Genomic DNA, 24,569 nt, shown 5'->3' with positions numbered 1-24,569 from the left:
ACTCAAAAGTTGTGAGTATTGTGGCAGAGCAATTCACTACTAATTTTTTACAGTGTGTGGTTTGGCTCCATCACAAGTTCAGGAGAGAGCTGTAATAGACACTGTGCTTTTATTGCTTCCCCATAGGAAATGTATGGTGAAAATTTAGTTAATATGTGTCAGGCATTTGGATGAAAAGATTTCGAAATATTTTAGCAGGTCAAGTAGTGCTACAAATGAGCCAAATTTCAAAATTGTAATTACATCCATGAGTTATTGAGGATCCAGCTCAACATGTACATATGGAACTACTCAAAGAAAGACACCCTGAAAAACGTTCACCTTGATAATTTGGGCACTTTTTAATAATACATGCATGGCTTCCTTTGTATTATGTGCATGCACACTCCTAGAAATCAGGACACCTCATACAAAGTATCAAATATGCAGATAATTTAGCTGTATGTACAGTATCATAGAGGAATAGTGTAGCATATATAATACACACACATTAAATGTAGTCCTGCAAAAACAGTATTCTAGAGGATGGTATCATCAAGTAGCTTCTGTTCTTTAGCATTTAATTTTCCTACAAGACCATCATTAACAATAATACATATACACTGTGTTAATTAATGAGGGGTGGAATTTTTCACAATTGATATTCCAGTTTTACTGCTGCTTCAGCTATAGGCTGATGATTTGTTAATTCTTCTACATACCCTCAAATTCTGTGCTGAGATCAATCATTCAAAAATTTTCTCCCAACAATAACCCACTATACATCATCATTCCAATTTACCTGTAGAGTTGTCTTTCACATTTGTCACAGTCTTTCTACTCCTAGAAAAATGGATATATCATTGATACAGGCATTGACAGAGAAAACAATTCAAGCTAATTTGCTCTAATAGATAGACCCGCCCATTATGCTGGCATAATAATGAGCATAATAGGTGCCTGAAAGCATTGAGCATAATGCTAGCATAATAGGCAAAACATTTGTGCATTACCATAAATTCTTGCTTATCAAAATACATATCACAGAAAAATTGATATACTCTAATAGAACAGTCAGAGAAACATCAGGTAGCTGACTGTTCTATTAGAGTATATCGATCTTTTCTGCGACATGCATTTTGACAAGTAAGGATTTAGAGTCTGTGCTTCAGCAATTTACTGTTTTCCCATAAAGTGCAAGTATGGGAACTGAGGTATAAATATCGAGCATAATTTGAGCATAATTGGTAAATATTGAGCATTAATTTAAGCACAATAGGCAAAAATTTGAGCAGTGCAGCATAGCATAATAGGTAAAATAATGAGCATAATCGGCGGGTCCCTACTAATAGAACATACACTATTTGCATAATAAAGTCTTAAACTTTCTAATAGTTTAGCTGCTTAGTCTTATCTCACATTAGCTGTCTATACCTCTTCCACAACAGCATAATGACTATTACAACAACAAAGATGATCAGTAGTAAACCACCAACAATACCAGCCCAGATTCCAACGCCTGTAATGAGTAAAATAAACAACAGGAATATTAATATACACATGTCATTAATACACATGTCATACACATGTCTGTTATGATTACCTGATGCCTTTGTTGTTGATGATTGTGATTTGGAAATGACTACATATCAATATATAATAATTAGTGGATACAGATCACTTTATAACTTCTTACATTGTATATTAACATTGATAGTGCTGATATCATCACCAACAGGATTAGTAGCTAAGCACGTGTACACTCCACTGTCTCCTCTCATAACTTCAATCATTGATACACTCACAATCGACACATTACCAGTACTTGTAGCCATTACAATAGTTACTAGTCTCTTTGTGTTAACTTCATGTCCATTAGTGTCCAGCCATACAATATGTGGTACAGGATAACCTGTAGCTCTACATGTGATGTTACCACCTTCATTGATGTTAAGGGTTTCTCCTTCTACTGGTTCAATGATAGTAGGTGACAATGACGCTGTATTGAAATGGGTTAACAATTTGCTACTTTAAAAATTCACATACCGTTGACTGATAGAACTCCAGAACTGATATCAGTTGATAATATGTTAGTAGCATTACATGTGTAGGTACCCACATCAGATGATCCCACACCCTTCACTATTAAAATACTATTGATACTGGTCATATTTACTGTTATTATTGATATGTTGTGTTTGTTGGACATATTCACTGGTACATCATTGAAGTACCAACTAATGGTAGGAACTGGTTCACCGGTTGCCTGACAACTGAAACTGACTGAATATCCCTCAACTTGTGTTTGATCCATCAAATCAACAACAATAACTATGAGAGATTAGGCAGCAATTAACACATGCACTCAAAGGTAATCATCCCACAATACATTCTAACAAACGTTTGTGATCCTAATATGGAGTTACCTGACTCAGCTAAATTTCTGCTACAACTTTTATTGTTGCTCCACTTATAATCATTTCCATCTAACAAAACTGATACTCTGAAACTACAGTTGCCCTTCAGTGGTAGATCAGGTATAGATAGCTGTTGGCTTGGGTCAAAATAACCCCTCCTCAATTCAGGTACACACTGTATAAAAAAAGTCAAACTTAAAGAGTTAGTTGCATACAAAATTAACAACTATACAAAAGTAATGAGAAACGTACTATTTCACCAGTTACAACATCATTGACAGTCGTACAGTAGTGATGGACACAGTAACCCCAGATGGTATTTCTATCATCATGATAACGATTAATCCATTCTACTATAGCATTCTTCTCTGTGCAGTCTATATTGCTGATTTCTGGTTGTAGGGGTGATGCTGTTGATAAGTAAATAACACATATAGCATTGACTTCATGTAATGCATTCACTTACGTAGATGTGAAAAAGTAATTTTAGAGCTGTCGCTCCTCTCGTGCCCACGGATATCCAAAACAGAAATTGCAAACAGTACAAAATATCGTCCTCTTACAAATTCAATATCTTCAAACAATATTGATGTGTCACTAGTGACACTGGCAAGCACTCTGTTGTTCCTAGAACTAAAATTATATACAAGTAAAAACAAACTAGTGAAGGTCACTACTAATGTCTGCCACAATACTCACTATTTTGTGTAGTGACATTCACTACTAATTTTGTAGTGACTCTCACTACCATGTAGTGATGTTCATTGTTCACTATTATGTAGTGAAGTTCACTACAAAAGAGTAGTGAATGTTGCTACACAAAAATAGTGAGTATTATGGCAGAAATTAGTAGTGAAATTCACTACTAATTTTTACAGTGTGGTCATTATTATCACAATAACATATTCTGTGAAATGAGAAACTTTTTATATGATTATTACTAAAATTCCTGCAAATTTGTGTTCTCCAAAACACCTTTTACACAAATGTTAACTTTGATAATGTTGTCCCACTAAATTTTCAAGAGCAAGTGATGCATCACTCACTTCTCAAGATCTGTGAAGGTCACCCTGTAATACTCTACTGGTTCTCCTCCTGTGTACTCGGGAGGTCCCCAGTTCAAATTGATCACTAAATTACCATCAGGAGTAGTATTAATTGTAGATGAAGTAGCAGGTGGATTAGCCCATCCTATTATAAAATTGACAAGTATGATGTATTCATTGTACAAAACTATGGTAATTATGTTAAAATTAGTTGTTAAATAATTTTCATGAAGCTGAATGAACAATATTAGTATTCAACTGATTTCTTTACTAATCATATGATACAAAACCATGTGTACAGTTTGATTTACAATTTGTTGTGACAGTGCAATGTGCTCATTAAATGAAGTATTCACACTCTCAAGCCCAATCATTTCCATGGACACAATTTGCTTATGTGTTCACATGAATCTCAAGACTACAGTAATGACAAAACCTTTATTGTCACAGGTACACATTTTCAACTAGCAGACTAGAGTAGGGACCACAGCACATCGATAAAAAGTACTGAAACAAGTCGTAGTATAGTGCACAATATTAAATCACAATAAAACAATAAGAAGTGTTATATATCCCTAATGTGCTCAAGATACCATAATCAAGACACACGATAGTGTGTCGTGCGGCCCAAGAAGCCGGCGCGCCACACCGTGAGTATATTAACAGGAAGAAAGAAAACGCAATTTTCACACCTATGTAGCTCTGTGATTCCTTATCCGATTGGAACCAAATTTGCTAGAGACGTGCCGCCCAGTTAGGGGAGTCTACATACCAAATTTGAAGAAAATCGCTCCAGCCATTTCCGAGATACGAGCGAACAAAATTTCGTTTTAATTTCTTCGTTTTCTTCTTCTTCTTCTTCTTCTTCTTCTTCTTCTTCTTCATCTTCTTCATTTCGCACACTTCGCAAAATTCGCCATAAAACACGAATGCGTGCTCGGATTGGGCTAAAATTTGGCACACTTAAAGGGCTCATTAAGGCGGATCTCCGTACCAACTTTGGTAGGAATCCGATGAACATTCACGGAGTTATGACCGATTATTTGCGTAAAATAAGGTCGAAGGTCTGTCACGCCTACAGGGTAAACGCCTTGGAGCATAGATAATATACACCCCCATGGATTGGAAACAAATCACGTGCGCGTATTAGTTTCTATAGAAAACGGCGGTTCCACCCTAGTTTCGCGCGCCAAGAAATGAAAACTCTGGATTGTGGTCGTATCAACCTATGCAGTGGCGGATCCAGGGGGGTTTCATTGGTTTCCACGGAAACCCCCTTTGAAAAATGATTGCGTAACAATTAAATGCTTTAATTATCGCGGCGTGCGTCTCGATCGAGATACTGTAATTAGAGCAGTCACAGTAGCTACTAAAGTAGTGTGTAGGAAGTTTTTAATATATTTTATGTACTATTACTAGGCTGTGACCTTTTTTTTTTTTTTTTTTTTTTTGGTCTCACCTTACCAAACCAGACGATGTAGTGCAAACGTTTGCGTATCTCATGTCAATATATATCTCCACCTTCTAAACTGGAAACCCCCTTTATAAATTCCTAGATCCGCCACTGCTATGAACACGTAGAAGTGCTACCAACTGTTATTATAGATGGTATTATGGATTGTTTGGCTGTGTAAGCCGCAAATTACTGGCGCGTTTTTATAGTCGACTTGTGGTGAGTCATTTTTGTCACCACATAATCAGCCAAACCAAGGTTTACATTGTAAAATTGCGCTTATATGTAGTACGGTGTTGTTGTAACGCATGGCTTAATGTATGTTTCAAGCTGTTTTGTACTCGGTTTTGTGTTGCTTCAAAATTTTATGCACTGGATTTTGTCACCACATGTACTCAATGCCTAGTCTTCTGAGGGCTCTGAAATTTCTGTGGATTATTTCTTAATTGTTATATTGTGGCCTAAAACTAATGCATTTGTATTAGCATGTTTTTCTAACGTATTACAACACAATGGGTTCCATTTAGAAAATTTCTGTGTTTGTGGTATGCTTAACCTTTCAACATTGATTTATTAGCCCGAACTGATGTCTGGAAAGAGGAAGAAGCGTGGTAAAGGATCCAGGAGTATATCTCGGATTGGGCGCAGACGCAAGAATACATTGTGGAAGAGGAAGAAAACATGTACTAACACCTTGAATTTAGATAGCGGTTCAAGTGGATTTCCTGAGCCAGCTGCATCAAGTGATGATACTGAACTAGAGGAGTCGTCACCTGAGGTCCCCTCAGATTTAGAAGATATCGTCTTGGAAATTGTTGCTGAACTAGATAATTCCCCTGCAGCTATACCATCTACTCTGGTAAGTTCAAATGGAGTTTTGGGGCAATTATGCAATAATTGGGGCTAGTTTTACGATTTTAAAAACTTTTAGCTAGCAGATTTTCCCAATGCTGAAATTATTTGCACCATCTGTTTGTAAGCTATCACCATGCATTTTAAAAATTGTGTGTGTGGATACCAGTTCTCAGATTCAATCATATAACTCTGACGTTTTATATGGTATATAGGAATCCTTGGACTCATGTCACGAAGCAGTTGTTGCTAAAGGGCTTCCAGACAATTGGTATTTGAACTATGTATCGAACAGTGAATTGAGATGCTTTGAAGTTGTTCGACAGCCTTCCCCTCACAAGCCGATGACAGTTTTACGTTTGTTATTAGTAAACACCGATCTTACTTGGCAAATTTATGTTGGCGGACATTTAGTTCCCACACAATCTGAAATTCTGAACAATTTACCACTGATGATGACTCCAGAGCTTGTTGTGAACACCATTTATGCAATCTCTACTGCCAATATTTGCGCTGGGAATTATGAAGAGCGTTTTGTCACTTTGGCCTGTCTAAGGAAGGGAAGGTTTTCATCAAGGAATGGTGAACAGATGGCATTCTTAGATGAGTCTTTTTTTGTAGAAGTTGGAGGAATCCAGTACAACAGCACCATTAGACACTGGAAATGTCATCTACTAATTAAAGATTTAATTTGTGTTCCCTGCAATCAATTTCGTAATAACCTTCGTGCACTGGCTTGTAAGCTAAGCAGATGTATTACAGGTGTCCCATCACTGTACACCAATATTCGGTTTTTGAGAACCCCACAGAAGACTGCCCGTTTGATTTCCCTCAGAAAAAGCATTAAGATGAAAAATCGGCAACTGAAACAGTTAAGATCAAAGTTAAGCACAATAGTGAAAACTGATGGAATATCTGTAGATGCACAATTGCAGAGAGACTTGGAAAAAGTAGCAGACATTCATTCTGTTGTTGAGGAAGATGAGTTTAAACGAATTTTTTGGGAGCAGCAGGTAATTAAATGATATATATCTAGTCACGTAATCTTCTTAATAGGTTGCAGCAAGTAAGACACACAAAAATGGTGTCCGCTGGCACCCTTTATTTATAAGATGGTGTCTAAACATTATGCTGACATCCAGTAAAACCTATGAAATCATGAGGGATTCAGGGTTTGTTTGTTTGCCTTCCCAGAGAACTTTACGTGACTACACTCACTGGATTAAACTAAAACCAGGGTTTAATGCAGAAGTGTTCAACTATCTCAAAGTGGAAGCAAAGGTGGATCAGATGGCTGAGTGTGAAAGGTTTGTGTATAGCCCTTATGCACAATAACTATTTAACTGTTTATATAGATTTGTAGTTCTGGCCTTTGATGAGATGAAAATCCGAGAGGACTTAGTGTTTGACAAGGTGACTGGAGATATCACAGGATTCATTGACTATGGTGATGAGAGCCTGAATGTGCGATTCAATGAACTGCAGCAGAAATGCAAGCGGCTAAATCAGGATAAGAGAGAAGTGGCTACACACATGATGACGATGATGGTAAGAGGGTTGACTTTTCACCTCAATCTGCCAATTGCACAGTTTGCTACAAAAGGTAAGCATCACCTATACTTATATCAATTAACTATTGTTGTTGATGAACCATTTTAGGAGTATCAGCTGAGAAACTTATGCCACTTGTATGGAGAGCTATCCGAATGTTGCAGATGGTTGGTCTAACAGTGATTTCAGTTGTAGCTGATGGAGCGTCTTGTAATCGTAAATTTTTTCGGCTACACAAGATTCTAGTTCATCAGAAATCTGGAGTCACCTACAAGGCACCAAATATTTCCTCACCCGGTAGCTTTATTTACTTCATAGCAGATGCTCCTCACTTACTTAAAACAGTGAGAAATGCTTGGTATAATTCCCAAGTTAAGAGAACACGAAATTTAGTGGTAAGCATATGCTATTCTATTTTTAATAAACCATGCAAATATCTGTGATACTATCTCTTCCAGAACCAAGGACATGAAATTAAATGGGCACATTTAGTGGAGCTAAATGAGAAGGCAGTGGATAAATCAGGGTTATATATAGTTGGAGGCCACCTCAAAAGGGAGCACCTAAATTTGACTTCTTATTCACGTATGAATGTCAGGCTGGCTGCTCAAGTATGTACCTATGTATGGTCCAGTTATTTAATTGCTATGCATTTCCAGGTGTTAAGTAAGACTGTTGCTGAGGGGTTCAAGACTATGAGAGAGCTGAAATTGACAACTACCGACACAGTTGAAACGGAGAAGTTTTGCCGAACTTTTAACAAGTTCTTTGATATTTGTAATACCCGTTCCACAAAAGAAAGTCAGATTAAAAAAAATCTAGACATAGACCCATTTTATTCTGTGGATGATCCAAGACTACAGGTGAAACTTAGTGAAGTATAAAACAGCTTTACTAGAATTTTGCAGTGGTTGGAAGAGACATTGATAACTTACTTGAATGAATGGAAGGAGTGGGTTACGAATAACAAAGATATACCAGATGGTTCCAAGAAGATGTGTCTTTTACCAGATCAAACAATTGAAGGTCTACAGATATGTGGTAAGTTCACCTGTAGAATTTCATTTTTAGTAACTCCATATTTATAGCGCACTCATTGAATGAAATGATCAAAGTGCTCCTATCACATGGAATGGAATTTGTTCTTACTGAACGTTTCAACCAAGACTCTGTGGAAATCTTTTTTGGCCAACAGAGATCTCGAGGAGGCCGCAGTGACAATCCATCTGTTACACAATTCATGCACAACACCCAGGCCCTGATGGTGCAGAAGTCACTTGCTCTTGGTGGCAGCAGTAATATATCACAGAAAAGGAGTTATCCTGTAAATACCTCCCCTTTGTCTAGACCAATGACCAAGTGTAAACGTCGAAGAATTGTCAAGTAATAAATAACATGGACATTTCATTGTTTTTTATAATGCTGTAAAACAAAAACTCACTAATCTTCACTCCAGACAAGGATCGGTTTGCAGGTTTGGACCGAATTTTGGTAATAAACCACTTGCATTTAACAAAATATTAAATAACAAGCTATGAAGTACATAATTATGTTATAATCAATTCTTAATTGAAACCACTTTACATGACAACTAGATCTTAAAATTTGTATTATTTAATGAAATTCAGTTACTTGTAACAGGTAAACTAATGTAGTTCCTTTCTAATCCCTTTTCTTCCTTTAGTGGTAGTTTTCATGGCTTTTTTATATTGTTCCAGCAAATTGTTGGCAATTGAGAAGCCTCTCATGCTGTACCATAGCTGTACTACTTCCTGGAGCAAAAGTAATGACTGTCTTGACTTATCCTCTGGCAAGTCTGTAGCAATTTCCCAGAGAAACAACACATTGGCATTAGTCATGATCCCACTAATAATCTTATCCTTGGGTTCGCCACTCTTCAGAAGGTGGTAAAAAGCAGTTTCCAAAGCAACAAAAAATCTGTGCATCATTGGAAGCATGGCTCAATCCTCCTCTGTCAATATTGTTTGTCCATACCTTTACGTAATCAAGGAATGAGTCAGTACTATCAGGCACATCTCCAACAGTGCCCTCACCAATCATGTGCAACAATATAGCAGTATCCATATATGCATTTTCACCACCGTTCCTCCTGAACTTCTTAATCAACTTTCTGATGACGTATCCAGCAGCATGGTATATAGCGTTTTCTTCAATTACCGAAAATTCCCGTTGGTCACCAGACAATTCTTCAACTGATTGCTCCACGTTGCCACCCATAAACAGCCTCTCAATAATCATCTGCAATTGTAACAACATTGATTTCATCAATAGTATATACAACAACAACACCAATAAAGACATCATGCATAAACCTTAAAGCAATGATAATAAGCAGTCGCTCTGCCACTTATTGTCTAGCTGGGTAAGTGATATTGATTCTACCAATAGATTATAGATAACGTGTGAATAGAAGGACGCAGTGAAGGCTATGATTGAGCATGCAATACTGAGTGCATTTACCTGCCACAGTAAAGAGTCATTCATACTGCCCTGTTGCTCCTTCCCAAGCTGCTGCAGCACAACAGGTAATCTTTCAGCCTGATACATATAGCAAGCCTGAAACGAATTACGGATAGCAGCTGGTTCCTTCCTTTTCTGTTCTACTTCCTTGCTAACTAAGCTGAACAGGTCGCTGAAGGCGGTGTTCTCACTCACGCACAACTGATCAATAACTTTCGCGATACTTTTGCTTCTTTGGGAATCAATCTTCAGCTCCTCAGAATCATAAACATCCCGTAAAATATCTTTGTAATTTATTTCATAGCTTACCGCCATATTGAATGGGGGCGCGAAACTAGCCTAGAACAGGTGGCGCTTATTTGTTTCCAATCCATGGGGGTGTATATTATCTATGCTTGGAGGAATCAGTTGAAAATTGATATGTAGATGGAGCAACCATCGTAGGAGTGCCTTTTTGTGGTTTGAAAGGAATCGGGATAAAGACCATGGAGATATGACACAAAACCCAACCTGTGTCAAAATTACGCGATCGATTTTTATGAATAAAAAAACTATTAGTTTTCGTGTCTACCAGGCAAACCGCTTAGAGCAACGAGCTGAAAATCAGTATGTAGCTGGAATAATCATCATAGAAAGTTCTTGCAGTAGTACAGAAGAATCGGATTACAAATCACTGAGTTATGATTCGAAAGGCAACTATGTGCAGCAAATGCGAGATCGAGATACTCTAATAGAACAGTCACCCTAATAAAGCATTCAGCTGCATGTTTAATTTACTCAGTTATATTACATTGCAAGTTATTCTGTAGGAAATTCAGCTACAAACAAGTCACCCTGTAGTCAGATCAGCTAGAAGAAGGTACCTAATAGAGAGTTCAGCTACAAAGAAGCCATCATGTAGAGAGTTCAGCTCAAATAAATCACCTGTAGAGAGTTCAGCTAGGAACAAGTCACCCTGTAGAGAGATCAGCTAGAAACAAGTCATCCTGTAGAGAGTTCAGCTAGAAGAAGTTACATTGTAGAGAGTTCGGTTACAAAGAAACTACCATGTAGAGAGTTCAGCTGCAAACAAATCACCCTGTAGAGGGTTCAGCTACAAACAAGTCACCCTCTAGAGAGTTCAGCTAGAAGAAGTTACATTGTAGAGAGATCAGCTAGAAACAAGTCACCCTGTAGAGAGTTCAGCTAGAAGAAGTTACATTGTAGAGAGTTCAGCTACAAAGAACTACCATGCATGTACAGAGTTCAACTGCAAACAAATTGCCCTGTAGAGAATTCAGCTACAAACAAATCACCCTGTAGAAAGATCAGCTAGAAGAAGTTACCTTGTAGAGAGTTCAGCTACAAATAAATCACCCTGTAGAGAGTTCAGCTAGAAACAAGTCATCCTGTAGAGAGTTCAGCTAGAAGAAGTTACATTGTAGAAAGTTCAGCTACAAAGAAACTACCATGTACAGAGTTCAGCAGCAAACAAATTTCCCTGTAGAGAATTCAGCTACAGACAAATCACCTTGTAGAAAGATCAGCTAGAAGAAGTTACCTTGTAGAGAGTTCAGCTACAAACAAATCACCCTGTAGAGAGTTCAGCTAGAAACAAGTCACCCTGTATAGAGTTCAGCTAGAAGAAGTTACATTGTAGAGAGATCAGCTAGAAACAAGTCACCCTGTAGAGAGTTCAGCTAGAAGAAGTTACATTATAGAGAGTTCAGCTACAAAGAAACTACCATGTACAGAGTTCAGCAGCAAACAAATTTCCCTGTAGAGAATTCAGCTACAGACAAATCACCTTGTAGAAAGATCAGCTAGAAGAAGTTACCTTGTAGAGAGTTCAGCTACAAACAAATCACCCTGTAGAGAGTTCAGCTAGAAACAAGTCACCCTGTAGAGAGTTCAGCTAGAAGAAGTTACATTGTAGAGAGATCAGCTAGAAACAAGTCACCCTGTAGAGAGTTCAGCTAGAAGAAGTTACATTATAGAGAGTTCAGCTACAAAGAAACTACCATGTACAGAGTTCAACTGCAAACAAATTGCCCTGTAGACAATTCAGCTACAAAGAAATCACCCTGTAGAAAGTTCAGCTAGAAGAAGTTACCTTGTAGAGAGTTCAGCTAGAAACAAGTCACCCTGTAGAGAGTTCAGCTAGAAGAAGTTACATTGTAAAGAGTTCAGCTACAAAGAACTACCATGTACAGAGTTCAGCAGCAAACAAATTGCCCTGTAGAGAATTCAGCTACAGACAAATCACCTTGTAGAAAGATCAGCTAGAAGAAGTTACCTTGTAGAGAGTTCAGCTACAAACAAATCACCCTGTAGAGAGTTCAGCTAGAAACAAGTCACCCTGTAGAGAGTTCAGCTAGAAGAAGTTACATTGTAGAGAGATCAGCTAGAAACAAGTCACCCTGTAGAGAGTTCAGCTAGAAGAAGTTACATTATAGAGAGTTCAGCTACAAAGAAACTACCATGTACAGAGTTCAACTGCAAACAAATTGCCCTGTAGACAATTCAGCTACAAAGAAATCACCCTGTAGAAAGTTCAGCTAGAAGAAGTTACCTTGTAGAGAGTTCAGCTAGAAACAAGTCACCCTGTAGAGAGTTCAGCTAGAAGAAGTCACATTGTAGAGAGTTCAGCTACAAAGAAACTACCATGTAGAGAGTTCAGCAGCAAACAAATTGCCCTGTAGAGAATTCAGCTACAGACAAATCACCTTGTAGAAAGATCAGCTAGAAGAAGTTACCTTGTAGAGAGTTTAGCAACAAACAAATCACCCTGTAGAGGGTTCAGCTACAAACAAGTCACCCTGTAGAGAGTTCAGCTAGAAGAAGTTACATTGTAGAGAGTTCAGCTACAAAGAAACTACCATGTACAGAGTTCAGCTGCAAACAAATTTCCCTGTAGAGACAAACAAATCACCCTGTAGAAAGATCAGCTGGAAGAAGTTACCTTGTAGAGAGTTCAGCTACAAACAAATCACCCTGTAGAGAGTTCAGCTAGAAACAAGTCACCCTATAGAGAGATCAGCTAGAAACAAGTCACCCGTAGAGAGTTCAGCTAGAAGAAGTTACATTGTAGAGAGTTCAGCTACAAAGAAACTACCATGTAGAGAGTTCAGCTGCAGACAAATTGCCCTGTAGAGACAAACACATCACCCTGTAGAAAGATCAGCTAAAAGAAGTTACCTTGTAGAGAGTTCAGCTACAAACAAATCACCCTGTAGAGAGTTCAACTAGAAACAAGTCACCCTGTAGAGAGATCAGCTAGAAACAAGTCACCCTGTAGAGAGTTCAGCTAGAAGAAGTTACATTATAGAGAGTTCAGCTACAAAGAAACTACCATGTACAGAGTTCAACTGCAAACAAATTGCCCTGTAGACAATTCAGCTACAAAGAAATCACCCTGTAGAAAGTTCAGCTAGAAGAAGTTACCTTGTAGAGAGTTCAGCTAGAAACAAGTCACCCTGTAGAGAGTTCAGCTAGAAGAAGTCACATTGTAGAGAGTTCAGCTACAAAGAAACTACCATGTAGAGAGTTCAGCAGCAAACAAATTGCCCTGTAGAGAATTCAGCTACAGACAAATCAGCTTGTAGAAAGATCAGCTAGAAGAAGTTACCTTGTAGAGAGTTTAGCAACAAACAAATCACCCTGTAGAGGGTTCAGCTACAAACAAGTCACCCTGTAGAGAGTTCAGCTAGAAGAAGTTACATTGTAGAGAGTTCAGCTACAAAGAAACTACCATGTAGAGAGTTCAGCTGCAAACAAATTTCCCTGTAGAGACAAACAAATCACCCTGTAGAAAGATCAGCTGGAAGAAGTTACCTTGTAGAGAGTTCAGCTACAAACAAATCACCCTGTAGAGAGTTCAGCTAGAAACAAGTCACCCTGTAGAGAGATCAGCTAGAAACAAGCCACCCGTAGAAAGTTCAGCTAGAAGAAGTTACATTGTAGCAGTTTAGCTGCAAACAAATCACCCTGTAGAGAATTCAGCTACAAACAAATCACCCTGTAGAAAGATCAGCTAGAAGAAGTTACCTTGTAGAGAGTTCAGCTACAAACAAATCACCCTGTAGAGAGTTCAGCTAGAAACAAGTCACCCTGTAGAGAGATCAGCTAGAAACAAGCCACCCGTAGAGAGTTCAGCTAGAAGAAGTTACATTGTAGAGAGTTCAGCTACAAACAAATCACCCTGTAGAGAGTTCAGCTACAAACAAGTCATCCGGTAGAGAGATCAGTCAGAAGGATCACCTTGCAGAGAGGTTAGCTACAAAGAAATCACCCTGCTTCATCTTTTCTTCTTCCTGTAGTAAAGAGAAAATGACAGGTTAAAAAGCCCTAAAGCCGGCCATAGGCCGGCTTTATGGCCGACTTTGGGGTATACAAACACAAAAAGAAGTGAAATCTAATCCAAAACAGCCAAGCTGTAAAAAAAGAGTGCGGCCCTGAGAAAGGCTATGGTGAAAAAAGATGTGAAATCCAAGGTGGCGGCCAAGAAATGGCTGTGATGGTAGGTTAATGGTAAAAATTTTAATAACGACAATTCAGGTGAATTTTGTGCCAAGACCAAGCGGCACCAAATTCACCTGAATTGTTGTTATTAAAATTTTTACCATTAACCTACCATCACAGCCATTTCTTGGCCGCCACCTTGGATTTCACATCTTTTTTCACCATAGCCTTTCTCAGGGCCGCACTCTTTTTTTACAGCTTGGCTGTTTTGGATTAGATAGAAATTACTGCACAGTAGGGATATATGTTAAAGCACTGCCGTGCGTGTGTATGGAAAATACAGTACAAGGGGGTGTGTCAAGAGGCTAATACAGCACGAGGCAAAGCCGAGTGCTGTATTTTCCTCGAGACACCTCCCGAGTACTGTATTTTTCGTACACACAAGCAAGACGGTGCTTTAAGTGTTATATTGTACTTCCTGGTCACGTCTGGCTCGGAGCAATTTTCTCTAGTACTCAAACCGCTGCGATTTTCGGTGATAAGGATATCATATAATCTATGGAGTCGTGTTTAAAAAGCTTCATGATCAGACAATCAATAAGTGTTTATACAATCTATTCCTAGCCGTAGAACGAACTTGTAGGAATAGTTTGGCTGGTTTTAGCGATTTACAGTGTGTTGTTTACATAACATTCCTTAAATAAATTCTCCACATAACTGTACTGTATTTGCCCAAGTGTGCTGTATTTGCCCAATTAGCTGCATAACTGTACTGTATTTGCCCAATTAGCTGCATAACTGTACTGTATGACTCATACAGTACAGTTGCAGTTGACTAGTACTGTATGGACAATATGATATGAGGCATCGCTTTGATCCTCCCACGCAAAGTACAATATATAACACTTCTTATTGCTTTACTGTGATTTAATATTGTGCACTACTCCAGTTTGTTTCAGTACTTTTTATCTATATGCTATGGTCCCTACTCTGGTGTACTTGTTTGTTAACTTTTTTGTAAAATAAAATTGTTATGACCGGTGAACCCACACATACCACATCAAAAGAAAGAAATGGCACCACGCACCAAATATTGTCTGAAAATAGAAGCATCCATTACACTTTGTTGTCAGCTATGTTCAACCTGTTACACAGCATTACGAATAGAACTGTTTGAGAACACCTCTGCATTCAAAGTAGCCACAATGAAACATGTGGACAATTTCCGTTATGATGGGAAGCCATTACCTGATCACGCGCTACTGCCAAATTGACGCCTTTCACTGTCAGTAAAGATGAATAGGACATTAAGGGAGTCCGTGAAGAATGCATTGTATATACTGTGGTATGCCAAAAGGCACATGTCTGGCTAAAGCAATGTCAAACAGTGAAAAATCAAGCCCAAAGCCTTAGCCGTTATCGAGTTATGTTTGTCTGAAGGCATCAGCCAGTTGGTCAGTCAGTTACTCAGTCAATCAGTCAGTCAGTCAGCCAGTTAGTCAGTCAGTCAGTTACTAGAAAATTCCATTTACTAAATTCTTTTAAAAAGTTCTGTAGCAACTTGTTGAAACCATTTTAGATCAATCTGAAGACTTGTTTAGGGCTTACTTTTACCTAGCCAATACTGTAGTGAGGTTGGTTTTGGAGTGATTTTTTTCATCGATCACACCCAAACTTTTGTGGTCCCTACCATACAGTACTATTGTACTGTATGATACTTCACAACAACCTTGTCAAATATCATGTAGTTTTAGTGTATACCTTTTGGTAAGATCCTTGTTGTCCTACTAACATACCCAGCTTCATTGACTACCACACATTGATAGGAGCCCATGTAAGGTCGAGGATCAAACATCATTAAATGAAGAGTAGATGCGTTCCCTTCAGTAACATTTGTCACATTGACACATGACGATATGTTGTCTCCATTTAGTAACCACTTCACTTGTGGTCTGGGATGACCAGTAAAACTACAAACAATGGTAACATTCACTTTGTAGTTAGTGGACACTTGTGGTAGATCCAGCAACATATCTTCTTTATAGTAGGTAGCATTGTGACCTTCAGTAATACCATCTACGGTTGCATCAAGAGCCACAATGGATGGTACTGTACACAAAGAACAACATGTTTTTGTTTACAGATAAACCTTGTATAGTATTGTGCCTTACTAAAGGTCTCTATAAAGCTCAATTTTGCTGAAGTATTTCCTATTAAGATAGATGAAATATCATAGACAATTGAAACTGACTAACTTTCTGTCCCATTGATAAATATTTGGTAGGAGACATTGTAAGTATTGTCATGATCCTTCCAACCAATCTTACATTTAAACGCATCACCAGATATGTTAGCAGTAACATTTGACAACATCAAACTACCCCTGGATGGTGATATCTGAATACCATCCTACAGCATAGAGTGAAGTATACACAAGTGACGTACACCACATATAATTAATGCTGGATTATATCATGCAATATTTCTTCTGCTATACAAGCTTTTCTTTATATGGACTCCAAGCTTTACACATATAGCTCAACTAATTATAATATAGTAGCCAATTACCATGTAGTCTATAGCTATGTATGTGTATACACGTATAATGGATACTAACCAGACACTGTAGTAAATCACAATTAGTATCATTCCTCCACCACTTAATGTTGTCAGGACTAGGATATACTCCTCTCATACATGGTAACTCCACGCTTCCTCCTTCAGGTACAGTCACAACCTGTACTTCTTCACCAAGTGGTTCTAGTGCTGAACAAAACACATAAGGTGACTATATTGTGTATACTGTATAAATATACTGCACTACCTGCCATCTGAACATGTACTGGCTTTCCAAGTATTTTATCAGTGAACAAAGAATGGAATTCTGATGTGTCAGTAACACACTGGTATTTGCCAACAGCACTATCACTAGCATTGAAGATGGTAAGCTTTCGTCTGCCAATCCAATTAAGTGAAGATAAAGTGTGATCATATGGAATGGCATAAAAGTGATAATCCAAATGAATTCCATTATATAGGAATGCTACAGCACATGATGAATTCCACTGTGATGCTAACTGTATACAGTTTGTCTCACAATAAAGTGAAACAGTACCACCATTAAAGAATACTAAATCCTTTGGTTTCTCTGTGAACTCCACAGGGTTTGGCTGTACGTGATAATTTCCTACGTAGAATATAGATGCAATAATCCCGAGTTGAACATAAAACTTCACAAGTATGCAGCAGTCAGCAATTATTTTGTGTTTGTGTGTGTGTGTATGTGTGTGTGTGTGTGTGTGTGTGTGTGTGTGTGTGTGTGTGTGTGTGTGTGTGTGTGTGTGTGTGTGTGTGTGTGTGTGTGTGTGTGTGTGTGTGAGTGAGTGAGTGAGTGAGTGAGTGAGTGAGTGAGTGAGTGAGTGAGTGAGTGAGTGAGTGAGTGAGTGAGTGCAGGGGCATATCAGGATTTGTTTAAGGTGGTTTCCAGATTTGGTAGTGAGTTAGGAATTAGGGGTACATGCATCACTTATTTTATATAAGTAGGTACAAGTTGAGTTGGGTCCTGAAAAAACATCTAAAAATGAACAGTGGACATTTTTTAACATTTCACCCAATCCAAATGATTGGCAGTGACAGTAAATGTGTTATCAACAGACACGTGTGGTTTGGCTCCATTACAAGTTCGGGAAAGGGTTGTAATGGATAGTGACTTTTATGGCTTCCCCATAGGAAATGTATAGTGGAAATTATGATTACCATAAATATTGTGTCAGACATGTAAACAAAAAGATTTTGAAATACTTTTAGCAGGTCAAGCAGTACTACAAATGACAAATTTCAAGATCACATGCACAAGTTATTAAATGTTTTTGAGGATCCAGCTCAATGTGTACACGAACGAGTTTTATATTGATAGCACCACAACAACTACATATCAGACAATTCAATGTATTTTAATGTCATTCAGCTACAGTATGAAAATGTACTGTTTGTTCAATTAGAATTTTAAAAATAAAACTGATTCTACAAAAACCTGTTAATTTTAGCAACTTTTATATGCTCAGCTGTATAGCACGTATATCATATAGGGGGTGGGTGGGTGGGAGGGTGCGAAAAGAATGTAATGAATTGCCCGCCCACGCCCAATTTGCGCCTTCGTTAAAATGGCCTTGCTCAAAGACGATTAAATGTCTATGACATAGTTTTCTGTATAAATACTTTGGTTTGTTTATCATGCTGTAATATTGTGCTGCTGTGTTAGGCTATAATAATATTAATGCTTATATTATTTAATGATGTTTGTTTCTATTACTTTAGTGCACGGTGGGAGGTGGAAGCGTCCATGATGACGATTGGGCAATGTGCAAATAAGGTGAGTGTATGCTTTGTAAAAAGAAGCCCTCGTAGCTGTGCAGGGCTCATCTTCTGTACAGCTCATCTTCTGTACAGATCAGCTTCTGTATAGTCTTTCATTATTTTATTTTTCCCGAGGGGTAGCCAACTCCCACGCAAAACACAGAAACGGTGTACCAGAGGGATTGCCAATGCCCACGCAAGCACCCAAATGGTGTGTACGAGACTCCCAATCTTTATGTATTTTTAAAAGCATTTAGTGAGATTGCTAACTAGTAACTACCTGTACAGTTGTTGATCTACATCTTGTTCTAGTTATTCATGATCGATCATTGTCTACTTTCTCCATTATTTTTACATGATTTTGGATTTAGGATTTGGTTTCTAATATATTTGTGTATTTCTGATTGGATTTCTCACATAGCATACAAGAGTCCCAAGGCATTGGCTACCCCTCACTTTTTACCAAAAGCCAGTTCATCTCTACTTGACAAAGATAGTGTGACCAACTAATTATGATATTTCAATCTAAATTAAATTCTTGATCACAGATACACATTTCCCTTGTTGCTATATGTGGCGCACCACAAAATTAACCAATGTAAACAACCATTACCATACCTTGTAGTGTTTTATTTTTATGTGAATATGTATTGAAGTGTGTAGTGTGTGTGTGTGTGTGTGTGTAGTGTGTGTGTGTGTAGTGTGTGCGTGATAAAGATTTTTTAAATTCACCAATTTAAATGTGACTGTTTTTTCCACAGGTTTATATGTTGGAGAACTGCAAACAACTAACTTGAAATTTTTATAATGACCATTTTTTAAAAATATTTATTTGATTACATGTACAAAATATAAAGATGTATCACGTAATCAAAACAGTTATTAGCATGATGTACAAGGACTATTGACCATTGAAAAGTTGATGAATTAAACATTCAAGAACGGAATGTTTTCCATTGCAACTCGCCCACGCAATAGAGCGCGCGCGTCACTAATAATCATTGCTCAGCCGGGGTATGCGACTATTGGATTGAGATGGTGATTTTTATAAAATTATTTGTACCGTGTAAAACGTTCGTCACGAACGGTATAGCTAGCTGAAGTATTGAAGAAAGGATAGATCTAGCCTGGTATAACCTGGAATCGTTAAAAAGTTCGCGCCTGGATTGTTGGGGTGAGCCAATATTTTCATTGCCAATGGTTCTATGTGTAATGTTAAACCCCCTACTTTGTACCATGAAGAAGGCCGTATTAAGCTGTTACATTTTACGTGAAAGTAGATGTCATGCTGGCCATTCCTGCTAGAACCTGGAAAAGGTTAAAAAGTTATCTGGCGCTCCATAACAGAGCCTTGAAAACCTGCTTCCAGTGTAGACGCGTGTATCTTGTCAATAAAATTTTTTTTATTAAAAGTCGCTTAATTGTTGGATATGATAAGGCACTTATGGACTCCTGGCTACACAGCTAATGCAAACACCAGTGGCAGAGTTTCTGAAAATTAATATAGTTATAGAGGTAAGAAATAAGCATCGAAGGACATGCCTCCAGAAAATTTTAGTAGCATTGATATTAGATTTTTGGTTACTTTATTCTGTGAATGCTAAATCCTATGAATACAGGGACTAAAATGTGAAGAATGCAGAAAAAATCCCAGACCCAGTGGTGACCCCAGCAACATTTATAGTTAACCCAATGCTTTGTAGTTAGACTTTCGGCGATGTTTGGGCTAACACTATAGCTAGGAAGCACACCAGCATGCTAAAGCATGCTAATCCAGGGAATCTGGGGTCATTCCTTCCCCTCCCCCCAATGCACAAAGAAAATGTTGAAATTATACCCTTCGCTGGCTGAGATTGAGTTTAAGAATGATTTCAATAGTTTATTAATGTAAATTATTTTGCTTTTTGATTTCTTGATCTTGGTACCACTATATATAATAAGTAAATGACATTAGACCCTTTGAAATTAATTTAATATGAGGCTGATTTCATCAGTTTATTTAATAAGCAGGGCTATACTATTGATATACAATTACAATCAATTTGAGAAGTTTGCTTAACTCCAGTGAATGCTGGTTTTTATACTTTCGTCAATCTCAATAATCTCAATATCCAGTCTATGTCATTTAAGTATGGCTGTTGGCTACTATTACCTGACTTCTGTAGCTGTTAGGGTGGCAGTTCTATAGGACTATCTCATTGCAGTGGGAGGTGAAAAGTAAAGTATTACTGAGAGTTTAATTGCTATAATTGATGTTAGTTAAATGCAATTGCATGCATGCCACTGAAATATAGTTTGTTTTGCTAAGATAAACAGACAATGCAGCAACTACATACCACTGTATCTGAGCTAAATTTTAAAAAGGGTTCCTGTTGAAACCTCAAAAACCCACCTAGACCTGCCACTGAACACAGAACAAATATTCCAGGAGTAAATGTATGGAACAGACTCAAGTATCAAAAATGACACATACACAAGAGTATAGCTATAATGACAAGTTCAGCAACAAAATGATGGGTAATGACTATAGGTCACCTATGCTATAGCAGTTTATAACTGTAACTTACAAAAGGTACCTACAAGACACACATCTACTCACACTCTCACATGCATACACATATACATGCAGCGGCGGAGGAAGTAGTTACTATGAGGGGGGGCTCCGCTGAGCTGACCCAGACTTATTTCTATAGTTTGGTAAGGTGAGACCCCCCCCCCCCAAAAAAAAAGGTCACAACTGACTCACAAGAGCTTTCCACCTCACCAGCTACCATTTCTAGCTGATAAACTACATAAAAATCCTTACATAGCTCGCTACACACTGACTGCTTTATTAGAGTGACTGCTCTATTGGAGTATCTCGATCTTTATCACGGTTTTCAGCCCCACTCTAAGAAAGATAATTTCGGTGTGATATCATTCTGAGGGGGGGGCTTCAGCCCCCTAGCCCCCCCCCCCCCCCCTCCCTTTCCGCCACCTATGTATACATGCACGCACACATGTACGTATGCACCCACACATACAAACATGCATGCATACGCACAGGCAAAGCAAACGAAAATCCTTCAGCTGCTGTGCTAGTATGGCCAGTGAACCAGTATGGGATACTTGTGCACTACTCAGGTGCTAAGAGTCAGTGCACAGAAATCCTCCTGGGGCAGGACTACTAACCTGCAGGTGGCTGCGTCATGTCTTACAGGTGACAGGGCTAATAACCCACAGGAGGACTGTCCAGGTAGGTCATGGAACCCGAAGACCCCAACACCACTAAGCGAGACAAGGACAGTTGGACATTTTCTTCCCCAGTAAACACCAGGTACCGATTGATGTTACAGCTGGGTGGCCCAAGGCCACCAGGTCTCCAATATACAGCTGAGTAGACTTGAGTAAAGTTTTTTGTTCAAGGAAACAACAACACCCAAGGGCAGAGGAGACACCTCTATTTAAGGGGGACTGGGGTCTAGATTGGTGATGCCATGGCCTAGAAAAAGTCACTACCTGCTGGCAATAGTTGCCTTCCACCAACTAGACTATATTTCGAATACTGTGACTGCTCTATTAGAGTATTTCGAATTATGGATGCTATTGAGCTAGGCTCTCCATCACAGCTACAGATAATTTTAGGGGGCTAAGCCCCCCATATATTTTTTTCACAGGGGCTACAGTCTCTCTTGCCCCTCCCCCCTCTCCACCACCCCTGACAATACAACCAAATTGTCATAACTGGGCAATGAACCTGGAACTTTTCAATTAAGGCATGGCAAGCCAGATAGCTAAATACAAAAAAATAAATCAATTAGTCCAAGTTGAGTTGTTACAAGCAAAGAATATTCTCTGAGACAGGTGATGGCAATTGCTGTTGCTCTATCAAGTATTTTCTGGATTGGGAGAAACTCTGATTGGAAAGATTTTTGATTGCAGTATAGTCTCATTAAGGTTGGTAATGGCCAAGGCAGCCATTTTCCACAGAGTGGTACTGACACACAAAGCCCAAGTGATCAAGCTCAGCAACTCAGTACTTGTTGGTACTCAGGCTTTCTTTCTTTACAGCAGTAGCTAAGGTCAGTACAACAGGTGAGCTCCAGTAATGAGACAGTGCAGTAGTTTATTAAATCCGAGATTAAATCTGACCCTCAACACCACCACAATATTTTTGTACATTCACTTTAATTCTGTAATCTTGCACTGATCTGGAAGCAATATAAATAAACAAATCTGTCAGTGGCTGAGGGGTTTTCCCCTTTTAGGGCATGAAGGTGGAGCAGACCAAAGGGCGAGAGGACCAACGTTGAAATGATAGCTAGATGTACAGGAGCATACAACAGATGTTAATACCATTCAGTCCGGGGAAACCATCCTTAGATTCTAGGTGCTCTGAGATGCAGACAGCCTGGCAGAACTTACAATTACATTAGGCCCGGCCACTCCAAATAAATTCTTTGTTTCCCGTCCACCGCCCGCATCTGGTTACTGTCAGCACTAAATTATTCCATTATGCTGTATTATTCCATTATTTTCCGGTTATTTTTGCATACCGACAAACCAATCTTGAAACAGTGTCGGCTCACGTGTCAGCAGTTCAGCACAGACTTCGTTTGTGCTATTTTACAATTTTAAAAGGAAAGAACAATGCTTTTATGCAGCTTTTTATGGTTTGCCAATTGCCATGCAGGCTTGAAAAGCTGCCCGACAATACTATAATGAAATAATGGAAATGGACCCCCCGCCTGCATGCAAATATGCCTAAGTCCAGGACGGGAAACAGAGAATTTATTTGGAGTGGCCTTACAATGAACCTATATAGATATTATCTATGAATGAACCATCCCCCCGCTCCAAGAAGGCAGCCAAAGCTCCAGCCAGAGTCACGTACGCCGTACGGTAGTTGGTGTCACGTACCATCCACGCGGAAGGATCGTAACCACCACAGTGACGTCAGTATAGCTACCGCTCGAGCTACCGTGACATCAGGTGTTTTTTAGACAACTTTTTGCATGGGAGCAGGAAAAGAACATGATAGCTACACATCATTAAACTCCATGCATGTACAATCAACTAAACCGGTTCCTCGAGTAGTCTTTCTTTTTGTGTGGGGCGGGAAAAAACTCACGCGAGACTGCTCCTCGTCTCGAGCAGTTATTTCTTGCAGGAGAGATTACAGGAGAGAGTACATATTAAAGGGTTTAGCATAATTTTTATTAGGATAACTAATAACGATATATTAATTACCTATGCTCGGATCTAGCTGCAAATCATAGCTGGGGCAGGACGAATGTGTCTTTCCATACTGAACGAGAGTTAACAACACAACCATTAATCCCCAGACCATTTCATCTACTGGTAGTTGCAGTGCCATTTTAAATGTACATTATTTAGACTCGGGCAATCCTCGAACGATTATAACTAGGTAATGAAACTGAAAAGGCGGAAACTGATTTGATATAGCTAACTTCACTGGTAAGAAGCCGTGTACTACTATAGCTGGCGGCTGCACTTGTAGCTTGCGGTAACTTTTTGTTATTAATCAGGGAAAATAGCTGTTTAGCTATGCCCTGAGAGCACAATATAACAATACAAGTACTTACTAACAAAAAATTTTTTTAACGATCAAAGACCAGTTAATGTATAGACTATAGCTATGTATAATGTGCATGTATCAATGCGCTGAGATGATGGGTTCACTTTGAATGAAATGTAGCTAGCTACACTGCTCCTAATAGTGTGGAATGTTTAGTAAATTTGTATCAGTTGGATTACATGCGACACATGTGTGCAAGGTGTTATCAAGGCACGCATGTAGTTACACCTAATGCCATGATAACTATAACTGCAAGAATCCTTTCAACAAAGTTAGCAATGTGATTCACAAAACCAGGAAATAAAAATACTTGATCCATGCTTTAGTATCACACTGACTCACACACACATACAAAAGTATACATGTAGCTTTTTTCATATTAGTTTTGTAGTATCTTTATATATAACATTAATTGC

General features: G+C 38.6%; 2 protein-coding genes and 1 long non-coding RNA gene across 4 annotated transcripts; 1 reads left to right on the top strand and 2 right to left on the bottom strand.

The window, feature by feature from the left end:
• Positions 1–324: 324 nt before the first annotated feature.
• On the bottom strand, positions 325–23,964 carry LOC136261030 (contactin-4-like). Its single transcript, XM_066054995.1, has 16 exons — positions 23,805–23,964; positions 17,044–17,406; positions 16,837–16,985; positions 16,475–16,628; positions 16,391–16,429; positions 15,981–16,328; positions 3,443–3,587; positions 2,863–3,029; positions 2,649–2,806; positions 2,406–2,571; positions 2,026–2,310; positions 1,676–1,978; positions 1,583–1,621; positions 1,414–1,498; positions 782–822; positions 325–568 (listed from the first exon to the last, which is right to left on the bottom strand). The coding sequence occupies exons 1-16, from the start codon at positions 23,929–23,931 to the stop codon at positions 519–521; spliced, it is 2,619 nt and encodes an 872-aa protein (XP_065911067.1). The 5' UTR covers positions 23,932–23,964; the 3' UTR covers positions 325–518.
• LOC136260955 (uncharacterized) lies at positions 8,802–10,168 on the bottom strand. The gene is made up of 2 exons (XM_066054878.1): positions 9,780–10,168; positions 8,802–9,557 (listed from the first exon to the last, which is right to left on the bottom strand). The coding sequence occupies exons 1-2, from the start codon at positions 10,092–10,094 to the stop codon at positions 9,174–9,176; spliced, it is 699 nt and encodes a 232-aa protein (XP_065910950.1). The 5' UTR covers positions 10,095–10,168; the 3' UTR covers positions 8,802–9,173.
• On the top strand, positions 18,341–19,466 carry LOC136261031 (uncharacterized). Of its 2 annotated transcripts, XR_010703780.1 has the most exons (3): positions 18,353–18,441; positions 18,537–18,591; positions 19,337–19,466. It is a non-coding gene; the product is annotated as an uncharacterized lncRNA (long non-coding RNA). The 2 variants fall into 2 exon arrangements; XR_010703778.1 differs by having other exon boundaries at positions 18,341–18,591.
• Positions 23,965–24,569: the final 605 nt, after the last annotated feature.

Source organism: Dysidea avara, chromosome 7 (assembly GCF_963678975.1).
Source record: "Dysidea avara chromosome 7, odDysAvar1.4, whole genome shotgun sequence".
Lineage (NCBI taxonomy): Eukaryota > Metazoa > Porifera > Demospongiae > Dictyoceratida > Dysideidae > Dysidea > Dysidea avara.
The sequence above is the reverse complement of the archived record's forward strand: the minus strand, read 5'-3'. Positions and strand labels throughout refer to the sequence as shown.